This window comes from Phoenix dactylifera, unplaced genomic scaffold (genome assembly GCF_009389715.1).
Source record: "Phoenix dactylifera cultivar Barhee BC4 unplaced genomic scaffold, palm_55x_up_171113_PBpolish2nd_filt_p 002403F, whole genome shotgun sequence".
Lineage (NCBI taxonomy): Eukaryota > Viridiplantae > Streptophyta > Magnoliopsida > Arecales > Arecaceae > Phoenix > Phoenix dactylifera.
In genome coordinates this window covers 20,820-34,105 of record NW_024069629.1, presented here as the reverse complement: position 1 = coordinate 34,105, position 13,286 = coordinate 20,820, and the positions used below count along the sequence as shown (strand labels likewise).

General features: G+C 39.4%; 1 protein-coding gene across 1 annotated transcript in view; it reads right to left on the bottom strand.

The window, feature by feature from the left end:
• Positions 1–519: 519 nt before the first annotated feature.
• Positions 520–13,286, bottom strand: part of LOC120109570 (putative 3,4-dihydroxy-2-butanone kinase) — a 33,311-nt gene continuing 20,544 nt past the window's right edge. The window contains 7 exon segments of the mRNA XM_039123300.1: positions 520–732; positions 825–848; positions 850–969; positions 6,204–6,268; positions 6,733–6,825; positions 6,897–7,027; positions 12,105–12,160. Of these exon segments, the coding sequence (XP_038979228.1) occupies positions 685–732; positions 825–848; positions 850–969; positions 6,204–6,268; positions 6,733–6,825; positions 6,897–7,027; positions 12,105–12,160 (537 nt within the window). The 3' untranslated portion in view covers positions 520–684.

Below are 13,286 nucleotides of genomic sequence, written 5' to 3'. Positions count from 1 at the left end.
AAAAACCTATTGATTAAGATCAATAGCTTGACTGCAAGACAGATATCCATATATTTGATGTAATACTCAGACTTGATTGAGAAAGATATTCATTAAAAAATGGTAACTCAGCCAACAGGTTAGGCGGCTGGAGACTGATGTCCTCAGCTTTGTTCGTACAGTGGTTAAAATTGATATCTGAATCTTCGCTTATCATAAAATTTTCAGAAAACAGAATTACCAGCTCAAAAGTCATGCTGCTTATCCAACTTATATTTAACTCAGAATGTCAATGGCTAGGATTATCCTCCTAGGCTTGCCTTCCTCTGGCTGTATGTGTTTTCTCACCTAACAGTTCGGGAAGCCATCTAAATGCATCATATGCTAGTTCAAGTATAAATCTTCCAGAAGTAGATGCTGAAGTTAAATCTACAATTGGAATGAAAAGTTAGTATCATATGATAAAGTTAAATCTTCCAAAACTAAACAATGGATGGCTCAAGAATTAACATATTATCATCAGAACTTGACATCAAACAAGTTTGCGGGAAAAAAGAGACAACACCATGAAATTTGTGTCGTGGTTGTGACAGGGCTTTGAAATCAACAGAACGAAGCACATGTATTGCACCAGACATGAGTGCATGCATAAAATGAAATTTGGTAAACCCTACTGTTCATATGAAAATTAATTAGAAGTGATCTTTACCATTTCTTCATGTCTTCAAGAACAGCTGCAGCACCTCTATACATCTGTAAAAGACATACATAGCATAATCACGAGCGATAAGAGACGAACCATAGTTATATGAACTTCAGTGATGTGATTTGAGAAATGAACTCACAGTAGTTCCACAATCACCATCACCCACTTTTACTATCCCACTCATTTAACTCGTCCCGAAGATTGATGATTTCATTTGCAGCTGCTTGAATAGCAGCCTCCAGTATGCAGCCTTGTTCATTTAGCTCTTGTGGTCGAGTGAATGCCTGCCGAAGAATAGATAAGTAGGTATAACCAAAAAGGAGCTGTCTGAGCAACATGAAATGGATAATATGACCATAATATGCATAACACAAATTACCTTGATGCGGAAAAGTTTCTAGTAATGAAAGAAAAGGTTAAGGTTACTTATCAAACAAAGTAGTCTCATCAGCGGTATACAAGAAAAATAAAAAAACAAAGTTTCAGTTTCATAATCTTCATCCTAATCAAAAAAATTATTAATTTTATAAGTAGGCATTTCTTGGCTACCATTACAATCCTGAAACTATGTGTCTCTGTGTCTGTGTGTGAGTGAATGAGAGAGAGAGAGAGAGAGAGAGATGAATTTTAATGTTGATCACTTGATCTTCCTAAGACAAATTTTGGATCCTTTGTTCTTTGCAAGAGCTAATTGCAAGTTCAATTCTAAGAATCTTGAGAATCCCTTATCATCCCACTTAAAGAGTTAAACAAATTATTTGCACTTGATGCAAGAGCAGATCATTTTGTTCTTTCTGCATGAGTCCCACCTCGTCACACACAAAAAAGATCAGGTTTGTATTCTTAATATGTTTTTAAGAAAATGCTGCCTTGTGATATATATAAGATAAAATCTGAAGTCATATTATATGCAGAGACACCCTTCACCACCAACAACAGAATCACTCATCATCTCAGTTTTCATTTAAGAAATTGCCAACTCATTTTCAATGAGAAAGCAATACCACCCACAGAGGATTATCCTGATTTCCTCCATTACAAGTCACTGACGTCAAGAGTCTAAGCTTCAACTACAAACACAGTATCCCATCTAAAACACAGCCATCACTCTGACTGAAGTTCTTGGTGAATTGCTGAAGAAACTTTCCAGAGACCTAAAAACAACTACTCTTATATATGAAAAACATTTACATCGTATGGAGACACACTACATTTCATGAACTTTTTAACATCTCATTTTTCATTTAGGACTGAGTTCAGTATTACTTAACATATGATAAAGTTGAACCACAGATAGAGGATATCACTCTATGGTTTTCCTCAGTAGACCATTATCAAATGTAATTTTCATACCTTGCTTCAATTTTGAACAGAGTCTCATCCAAAACTTTCCCATTTCCCTGACTGAAGTTTTTGGTGCACACAGCAAGAAACTTTCGGACTTGAAAATATATAAATGGAAAAAAAAAATCTGCATATTCTCGATTTCTTGCACCAGCCTGTCACTGTTAAGCAACATAAAAGACAAAAATACACTATATATCAAGGATTCAAATACTGCAATGCGGGGCTATCCTAGTTTTCTCATTAAACAGTATGCCCCACATGCATTCCTGACACTCGAGATTGAGTGGCATCCCACGCGAGTTCGTGGACTGCAAGGGGGTAAAAAATGGGCATCAAATCCATGGATAAACCACATAACCTCATATATGGTGCACAAATGCTAGTTTATATTAGGGTGGCAATCGGGTCGGATCAGGCATAAACAGGTCGGGTCAGATACAAATCGGGTCAAAAAATTAAACCTGAACCCCACCTGTTTATTAAACAGGTCAGGAATTACAACTTGAATCCGACCTGTTTAATAAACAGGTCACCTGACCCGACCCGTTTAAGACCCGTTTAAGAAAAAAAAAAGAAGATGGGGGCCGGCGGGATGGGAGGGGAAGAGACGAGAGAGAGAGAGAGAGAGAAGAGAGAGAGAGAGAGAGAGAAGAGAGAGAGAGAGGAGGAGGAGGAGAGACCAAGAGAGAGAGAGAGGAGGAGAGACCGAGAGAGAGAGGCAGAAGGGTAAAGGAGAAAAAAATATTAACTGCTTATCTTCTTCCCTGATCGGCCTCACTCGCCACGGCTGCGCCCGAGCCGCCACCCCGCACCGCCCGCGGCCTCCTGCGCCCGAGCCGCCACCCCGCACCGCCCGCAGCCTCCGCCTTGCCGCGTCGCAGCGGAGCTTCACCAGTCGAACCACTGCCTCAAGATCTGCCGTGATGGCCGCCTGTGCCGCCGTTGCAGCGCCGTACCGAGCCACCACCGCTGAGCGCCCCTGCCTCCATCGAGCGTTGCCGCTTCTACCGCTCCGCAGCTCGGATCCAACGCCCCCTCGCCTTCCGATCGAGCGCCGCTTCTACCGCTCCGCAGCTCGGATCCAATGCCCCCTCGCCTCCCGATCGGACGATCCACCGCCTTATCCAAGCCGCTCGCCTTTCCGATCGGGACTCGTGATTTCTTTCGACAAGAGAGGGAGAGCCGAAGAGGTGGGAGGCGAGGGGGATTCGACGGAGAGAGAGAGAGAGAGAGAGAGAGCCAGGTCCATGGAGGGTTCAACGCGACAAAGGGAGAGATGAGGAGGTTCCCTGACGGCCTGACGAAGGGAGAGATGAGGGTTCAACGCGACGGCCTGACAACCTGACCCCGTCCCATCTCATTAAATCACGCTGGACCTATGGGCTAAGCAACCTGTGGGCTGTGGAGATAGGTAGTAAACAACAGCTATTGCTTTTCTTTGGGCCGGGGCTTGGGCCGGCCCTGTTTGATCCAATCCAACCCATATATTAAACGGGTTAAACGGGTCAGACATTTAAAATATGTATCCGATCCAATTAATAAACAGGTTAAACGGGTCAACCTGTTTATGACCCGAACCTGTTTAGGCCAAACCCGACCCTGTTTATGGCGGGTCGAACACGGGTCGGGTTGGCGGGTCGGGTCATATTTTGCCACCCCTAGTTTATATTGGGCTGGGTATTCAAGGGCAAAACCCCAAATCTCCCTCTCCTCCTTTAGCCATTGCCGCTCCCTAGCCCTTCTCTCTCTCTCTCTCCCCCCTCTCTCCTCCTTTAGCCATTGCCACTCCCCATCCCTTCTCTCTCTCCCTCGCCCCCTAAAAAAACAAAAGAAAACTCCCCCTCTCCTCATGCACTAATTGCCTGCCCCTTCTTGGCCCGAAGGAGGAAGGCAATGGCAAAGTGGCGCATGTAGCTCCTTAGACTTTTCCCCCGCAAACGCTACGAATCGGTGCACTAGAGGCCATTACCCCTCCGCCTCCTTCGGCACTGCCCCGCCGCCAACTCCAAAAACTGCCCTCCGCCTATGCTGCATCATTTCAGCATCCAAGTGCCCATACTAGTGCCAATATTTTGTTGTAATGGTATGGTACCGAAAATACTATCTCATTTCAACGGTATGTCAACACTTGCAATATATGTTATTAAGTTCCACTACTTACTATGCAACTGGAAGCTTTCTATTGTGGATGACCCAAAATATTTCACTTGGCTTACAAACATCCGTGCAAGACATGCAATGTCTAACAACATACACATGTATTTTTCTTTATCAAGAAAAATTTAGTTCTTTCTCCTTGGAGGCCCCATTTATATTCCCTGTCAAGCTGCATCCTATATCATACAACATGTCTAACAATTTTCTTATAGTCTTATATTCTAGATTCTGTATAGCCCATTATCAGATCTAGGTGCTAATATGAAAAACATAATCCGGTAGAAGTTTCCATTAGAGTTCGAACCTTGACGTCATTTCACTTGCTGACCAAATCGATGATCAGCGCACCAAGTTCAACCACAAATTTATTTTGCCTATCTTTATGCCAGGTTCTCAAACCATCCAAACTCTAACTGTAAACCGTTATTTTGGGTTTTTTCATGTCTCCAATTGCTTAACAGAATGAGAATAACTTCGGACCAAGGTACGCCATCTCGGTATTGGGCCCCATACTAGTGCTATACCATCACTGTGTCAGTACGATATGGTACGCCCTATACCGCCCGGTTCGATACAGTATTGGGCCCCATACTAGTGCTATACTGTCATATACCTATCATCTGGTCCTGATCTGACATCTCCACATGCTTTGACCAATTTGTACTTTGTGACTTGTATGGCAATATACATGCATTACTAATAGGGCAAGTTTTATAAAATTTGAGATACCGGACATCTAAGTGGGTTTAGATATTGAATTTGAAATATTTTAGTTAAAAAATCTATTTGAGGAAATACAAAGGTGATTGAAAATTATCAGTTGATATGTTTGTATTGTATCAGCCCATATCTCAGGATTTTTCAGTTTATATCAACTAAGATAATCGGAGCCAAGATTTTCTATATATTGCATGAAGGGTTGTGAGATACCAATAGAAATCAAGATCTTGGGCAAGATGAAAACTTTGACAAGGTGCAATAGGGCATAAAGTTTTGAACCACAAGCTCCTGGTCCTTCCTATCTATACTTGGTCCAAAAAGGTGCCCTAGGCTGTGATAAAAGGAGTGACTAAAAATTTCCAAACCAAGACTTTTGTAACTTTTACAGACTAGATAATAGATGTAAAAGTGTAATATACATGATATGGAGGATGAAACAAAGCAAGATGACTTCGAATATAAATTTATTTAGTCAATCAGAGATGTTCCAGTACTAAATCAAAGGAATGCTTTTAAAAGATCCACCTAAACTTATCGTAGATCCATGGAACATCATAACACAATGACTTAAATACTCAGGTTACAGTACCAAAATGTATTACAACAGGATAAGATGACCTCCATTAATCAACAGAACAATAGGCTATAAAAAATAAAGTGAGCTAACTGGAAAAAGGAAAAGGATATAATTATTCCTTCATCAACGAAGAATCATATATTTTCCTTTTTTCATCTTGAAGGAAATGCAAGATAGCCTAAGCGGAATAGTTAACTTCATATGCTCTTTTTAAAAAATATCCATGCTATTCTCCACTAGTTTGAACCCTAATAGCACTTGCAGCAAAAAATTGAAGAGCTATTAGAAACTGTTTATCTCAACAACTAATCATGACATGATACTAGTTCCTCAGTTTAAACAACCGATCAAGAAAATTCATCAATTGGACATCAACATCCTTGGTCCATTTAGATTGAAAGTCCAGAGGTTGTCTGAGCCTACAGAAATTTCTAATTTCAGTATATTTAGTCTATGGAAAGTTCGACAAACTAAAACTTTTACGTTTCTTATAATGTCAGGGATCAAAATCAGACAACTTCAACAGCATCTAATGCATTACACCATCAAGTTAAGTATCTTCCCCTGAAATTATTATAGAATACTCGATACAATTGTTATGAATAATTAAAGACTTAAGGAAAATGTAGAAACCAAAGCAAGTACCATTCAATGACAGAAAATGTTACTCATTCTATGATGTGGAAATCAGCAGTGCAAAATGGATTTACTTCTAACCTCATTATTCCTTGATGAAGAAGATGGTGGCACTGGAACAGGAATTTTAGCTGGTGGGCGATCACCTACAGGTTAAAAAGTACATGAATCATCAACAACTCTTACAAAAAAACAAAAAACCAAATTAATATATTTCAGGTTTCGAAATTCGTATGAGCGGGTAGAATGATTTAATGCAAAAGAACTGAATGTTTTATGGTTATGATGTCTCAATCACATTTATCTCAAAGCAAGGATTTTGTAAAAATAAAATTATATCGATCAAGATAGTTAAGACAACTTGAACATACCACCAAGCTAAAAGCACTAATAAAACATGCAAGGGCTAAAAGCACTATAAAAGCATGCAAAAAACAAAGCGTATCCAAGCATAATTTAAGCCCTTTTATCTAAAAGAACAACATGCCATGCTATGTACAAACACGTACGCATAGAGACATACACAGACATACAGACACACAGAAAGAGAGAGATAGAAGATATATATATATAGAGAGAGAGAGAGAGTTTCCTTATTCATATTTGTTACCTTCAGCAGCAACAGGCCAGTATGGAGCTTTAGTTGGGGCATCCAGACGCTGCAAAATTGCTGGTTCTGCCTTCATAACAGTTATGGAGAAACCTGCATAAACAGTTTATGATTCAGCCAGCATGACTAATGTAAGTGCACCAAAGCCTCTTGCATGAACCGACCAGCCATATCTAGAGAAGTCATGAAAGATCCAGTATAAACTCTGTCAACAGCCAGTCCATACTCCAGTTGTAGCTCTGGAACTGCCTTTCTTGCTGCAATCATCAGCTCCATTATCGGAGTGGCGCCCAATCTGTATTATAACAAATTAAATCAAGCAATATTTTCATGGGGTTAATCAAAGATGTTAAGATGCCCACCTAGTCAATAAGCAATAGATAAGGTCAAGGAATGAGTTATTACTTTTTATACTTGTTAGAGAGTGTCCTTACTCCTTGAAGCATGAAGGAGTGAGAATTGAAAGAGATTCATTTTTATTATATAGAAAGGGTTTGCATGATGCACTGATACTCTATTTCATCACTACCATGAAAAATTTTGTTTCAACTTTTCAAATGCTATTGTTTTATCAACAAACTTTGAGAAAATATAAATAACTTGACAAGGTTTAGTAGATTTATAAATGAAATACATATTTTTAAACAAGCATCTTCACACTGTGCATATTATACTTATTCAAACAAAATCATGAATAAAGATAACAATGCGAGGATGCGTCAACATATTAATCAAGTATCCAAAAAGCTGGACTAAGATCTGCCGAACCAGGCCAAACCGCCCAGTTCAGGCAATACCGAACCGACCCGGTTGTAAACCAAGTCGGTTCGCTAATAGAAAACGGTTCTGGCCCATACGGGTCGGAACCGTAATGAGACCGACCGAAACCGGTCTTTTTCGAGCCGAAACCAGACGGTTCCGACCGGTTCGACGCCGATGCCAGTAAAATTCGCACCGAGTCAAGTATATTGCCACAGTGCGTGTTGTGGCAATCATGCCACAGTGGCCTACTGGGGGTTTTAAAAGCTCCTTCAACGGCATTGGAAGGGCCCGAGAAGGCCTTCCCAACGGTGAGTTGCCATAGTGCCAGAGCTTCCTCTGTCCAAAAAATTCATAAACAACACCGATTCAGGCTATTAGAAGGAAGAACCGAGACTAAATAATGTGTGCTTTCTCTCTCCTATCTCCTTACTTTTTGGGGAGCTTAAAAAAATAGATCAAATATTGCAAAATAAAATAAGATCATGCCAATTTTTTGAATTTGGGCTTGATTTTTTATATGTTGTAAATCAATGGACGATGTACCCACTGACATAAAAATTTTATTTTTCAAATTTTATATAATTTTTAAAAATTAAAATTATATTTTTGGATTAAAAAAATAAAATTTTTAAAATAAAAAAGGTAAAATCAAAAACGTATTTAGGAGCATGCAAGCTACTCTATATAAAAACTTGGTACCCATTCATTCAAGTTTTGATGTGATCATGCGCATAGTAGTCTAGGCCTAAATTTGGAACAAATTGATAAATAAGTAGCCTTTTATGTATGCCCGAGGGCCTAAAAAATTATATGTAGCATCCATTGTTAGATTCTACATGAATATGAGCTAAAATTATTTTTAAAAATATAATATTTAAAAATTTTACATATAAAAATAATTTAAAATATAAAATTAATACAAAAAATTATGAAAAATTAGTAGTACATATTACATAATTCAAAAGTAATTTCTAAGGTAGAAATCATAATTTTTTAAATTTATGATATATATAAATATTTTTTTAAATAAAAATTATTAAAAATATATAAATAAATAAATAAATTAGGGTTATATATTAGATAAGTTAAATGTATTTTCTAAGGTAAAAAAAATTATCGTCGTTGTATTAATATTTTGCTAATTTTAAATAATTAATAAACTGACGTACTTAATCGATCCGGTGTAGGAATAGAACCATTAAGAAAAAAGGATCCAAAGCGTGATATTGGCTGGAAGCATGGGCAAATGCTCTCGAGCCGGCACTATTGGTAGTGCAACTGGTGCAACTAGAGTTCAGGAGATGAGCTGATCCGAAAGTTGCGGCCCTATATCTAGAAAAGGTAACTTAACTTAAGTGACGTGTAAGTTAACTGGTATTTTCTATTACTAACATGGTACATCACGGTTCTTTTTCATAGACCAAATTATTTAGAGAAGGCAGTGACAGCTTTGGACAGTGAACAACTGTCGTGAGTAAAACGAGGATGAATCCAGATATGTTACACATCAGGTGGACATTCATATGGCGTTAGATGGTTACTAATATGGTACTATCTTATATCTATTTTTCTTCAATATTTTTGCACCTGAATGGTATATTTATTTTGAGCTGTTCACGAAAAATCTTAAGAGGGTAGCTATCCGGATCCTTTCTTAGACGGTCTCCTCGAGTGGCAAGTAAAGAAATCATTTGACACAAAAACGCCTCAACGACCTTGTATATGTCCATTACAATCTGAGGTTAAGGCTAAAATATTCAGAAGAAAGTGGAACTCAAGTATACAGATCTGATCCATAATGCTTTCGTTGATGATGAGGATGATCCTATAATCGAATGGCTTATGGGCAGGCAACAGGAGCCGGAGCTTGACGAGCCCAGATCGCCTCCACGACCAGCCAGCTTCGTAGCTCGCGAGGCTAAGGTCGATGCAGGGCAATGGGTTAAGCGCAATATTTCACGCATTCATACAACTGATCAGCCACAACCATAGGGGAGCCAGTCACCACATGACTCGTCTGAAACATTCTCTCAGAGATATGATCGAGAGATGCTCAAACAAGGCCACTACACTACCCAATCGACTTGGTTAGAAGGGCGAGGCCAGGTAGAGGGGCACGAAGGATAAGCACCAAAAAGAAAAACAAAAAGGCACCTGCACCCCCAATGAAAAGTGTCGAGTCCTCGAGCAGCAGCGATGATGACAGTTTTGGTGGTCATGGATCTACTGGCCATGGAGAAAGTGGAGAACAGAAGATCACTATTTATAAGACAGTCATGGGGTGGTCTTCGACACACTGTTGAGTTCTAATTTACACATGTTACACAGGATAGGAACCACGATGCACGATCTAGTAGAGCCCGCGAGGATACGATTGTATATAGGAGACGAGCTCCTCGAGATCATTCAAGAGCAATACAACTGCAGATGACCTCACACATGGAGTACAATCCATAGACGTATTATGTTCGGAGTTGTATACTGGATTCTATTATCCGCAGCCACATGCAGCCTATGACCTATACGGATATGGATATGAATATGATGCGTTTAAGGCATTTTTCGATGACTACTACGCAGCCGTATAATCAGCCGTCTTGCAGCCCGGAGCATCTCACGGATCGTATTTTGTTACCGGCATATTCGGATGGCCCCTCCACAGCTGTATAATCAGCCATCTTGGAGCCAGAGCTTCAGCAAAAAATCCGACTGCTTATAACCCGACGCGCGTTCCTTATGGGATGAACGTACAAGACTACAACACCACTTGGTTAGAGAGTGGATTGATGTGCCTCCTAACTATACTTATGATTCGGATATCTACGAAAGCCATCGCCACTCAACCCGATTTTAGATATCGCCATGTATATTGTACTTTAAATGTATATAACTGATTGTATTATTTTATATTTTTCACGTCACTACTTAAATTGAGATATTTATGTTGTTCATTTTATGATTTGCATCATTTTAAAGCAATAAAATGCATCATGCAGGTTAAACCAGAATCATAAAAATATTAAAAAATATAAAAAAAATCAAAAAATAAATAAATTAGACTTAAATTCATAAAAAAAGTTTGAAAAGAGCGATTATCAATTAAATTTTTTAAGAACTGCAAAAAAAATAGAGCATGCCAGTTCACGTGCCGGTCCGTGAACCAGCACGCCCTACTAGTTCGATTCGGTACCGAACCGGTACCGAACCATGCTGGGCGCCGACCGGTACGGATTTCGGTAAAATTGATGTTACTAGAGATGCTATTGATTAGTCTTCTGCATGACTATGTTTTTAACTGCAATAATAAGTTATCAACAATTATCAAAGCACTGGTCACGTAACCTCTTTCTGTAACTAGATGTTATAATCATTACATCATGGCTGTCATTGGTTAACATAATGATGACAACCTATTATTGCAGGTCAAGGGAGTCGATTACGACAAAGTGTTTGTCATTATACATTTGCTTGCCCAGTTAGAAGATTCCAGCTACTACGTTTCAACCTAATGCTCTTGAAATTTCTTTTTAGTTATAAAAAGGGAACATTGCTTAAACACTCCCTCCCCTTAAGTTTAAAAAGTTTCAAAGTGGTCACTGAAGTTAGTTAAATGGTTCAATATAGTCCCAAAACCTATCCAACATCCAACACCATTAAGACGCCATTTTAAAGAACAATTTTGCCCTTATAAGAATGGTTTCTTTACCAAAAGATACCCTCTCTTATCCTCTTCTCATCTCTCCTTGCTCCTACCACCTTCTCTTCTAACACTTCTCTCTAAACTCCACTGTCCTCACCCCTCCTCTCTAACATGGTGCTACCCGAGCCCCATCCACTCCCACCACCTCCTCTTCCACCACGCCCTCCTCTTTGAATCCCATAGTCATCCTCATCCCTGCTCTCCATCAAACCTGGTCTCGAGCCCCTCCCATCACCTCCTCCTCTCCATCTAACGATTCTAACCTAGTCCCGAGCCCCTTCCATCACCTCCTCTTCCAACACCTCCTCCCCCACCTCTCAAAATCTTGCTGGCGTCCTTATCCCTCCTCTCCATCTAACCAAGTCCCAAGCCTCACCCAGTCCCACCACCTCCTCTTTCACGACCTCCACCTCCTCCTCTCTGTCCCTCCTCATCCCTCTCCATCTAAACCATTCCTCACAAAGGTATTTTAGTCCTAAAAATCTCACATGACCATCATGATGGAATCCTGTGAGCCCAGGTAAATAAATATGGATGGCAGGACCACATTGAACCGCTTAACTAACTTGAATGACCACTCTGAAACTTTTAAACTCAAAGGATACTAAAACTGGCCCTAAGTTGAGGGGGTGTCTGATTAATTTTTTCTCACACCATGCTCTCCTTGTAGCAATAAGAATTTATATTACAAAACTTGATATTGGTAAAAACATGTCTCACTTGTTATTTTAGTTGACCATCTTTGTAAGGTGCTAGGCAAAGTAGTAGTAAAGTTTCATGGTGGCTGCACCAAAGAATCTTGCCCTAAGTAGCCCAATTTTTTTTAAAAAAAGAAATAAAAAGTTGACCAAGGCATAAAACTAATCAAAAAGTAAATCTAGAAAGATAAGAGTCATAAAACAGTACTTACCCATTAATCATGAGAACCACTCTGCTCCCCCGTGTGATAGGAACATATTGAGTTTCCTGCAAGCAATTGAACAATTGCATGTAGAAGATGATATAGTTTTTGTGAATGTAGAAAAATCATTTCTATTAATGCATAGCTTCTGACAATAGGAATGTAGACATATGTTGCCACTGAATATCTCTATTTGAACATATAAATTAAATATGCAGTGTGACTATAAAGAAACTCTACTGTTCATAATAACAAGTAGAGCAATCCAATTTTCGATAGAAATTTCCTGCCTAGAAGTTCCCACGAGCCGTGGTAATTGCCATAGAAGCACATTTCATTGTCGTTGTGGCTGCAGGACAGCATCTTGAAACAGTGCTTTGATCCTGATGCCGGAAGGTGTCAAATTTGCTAACAATTTGGAGGAAGGGCATGCTGATGCAACCGACTGTGACGAGAGAGATCCCACTACGACACGTACAACACATGGTGCTACAACGGGCAGGTGGTTGTTAGAAAAGGAGCATGATGGGTTACTCTCTTCCAAGGCTAAAAACACTACCTTAACCTATCACCCAAGGATACAACTCTCACATGCTAGCTCGCAAAACAGAAATCCACTAGAAAGAGAGAGAATAGAGAGAAGGGAATAATAATTCCCATAATAAATTTTCACTAATCAATAATTCAAGTATCTCAAGTATGATTATAACAGGAGCCCTGAAAGCGTATTTATAAGTAATACAAGAGAAACCTATTTTTTCTACTTTTCAATGTGAGATTTCAAATCCTATTCTAACTCGAAGAATTCTAACAATTAACTTTCTAATAACATCAAAAGTTCTCAAAAAAAATAAAAAAATCAAAACTCCTTAGAATTAACTAACATCAAACTTTCCAAACGAGACAAAACTAGCTTGGGTTCCGAGACCCATGCATTCCAGTCTCGCATCAGTATTGGCTCAAACCCACTTGCCTAGCAAGCCCTAAGCGCGCCGGCATCATACTCCCCTGGTTGGAGAAGACTCGCCATCGAATCTAGGTCTTCCTGGCCTTCCTGATCTTCATACTAAGGCGATCGGTTAGCTATGTTGAATGTTGCAGATACTCCATAGTCTCCAAAAAGTTTAATTTTATTATAAGCATTGTCATTAATACACTTCAAAATCTTGAAAGACCATCTACATGACGAGA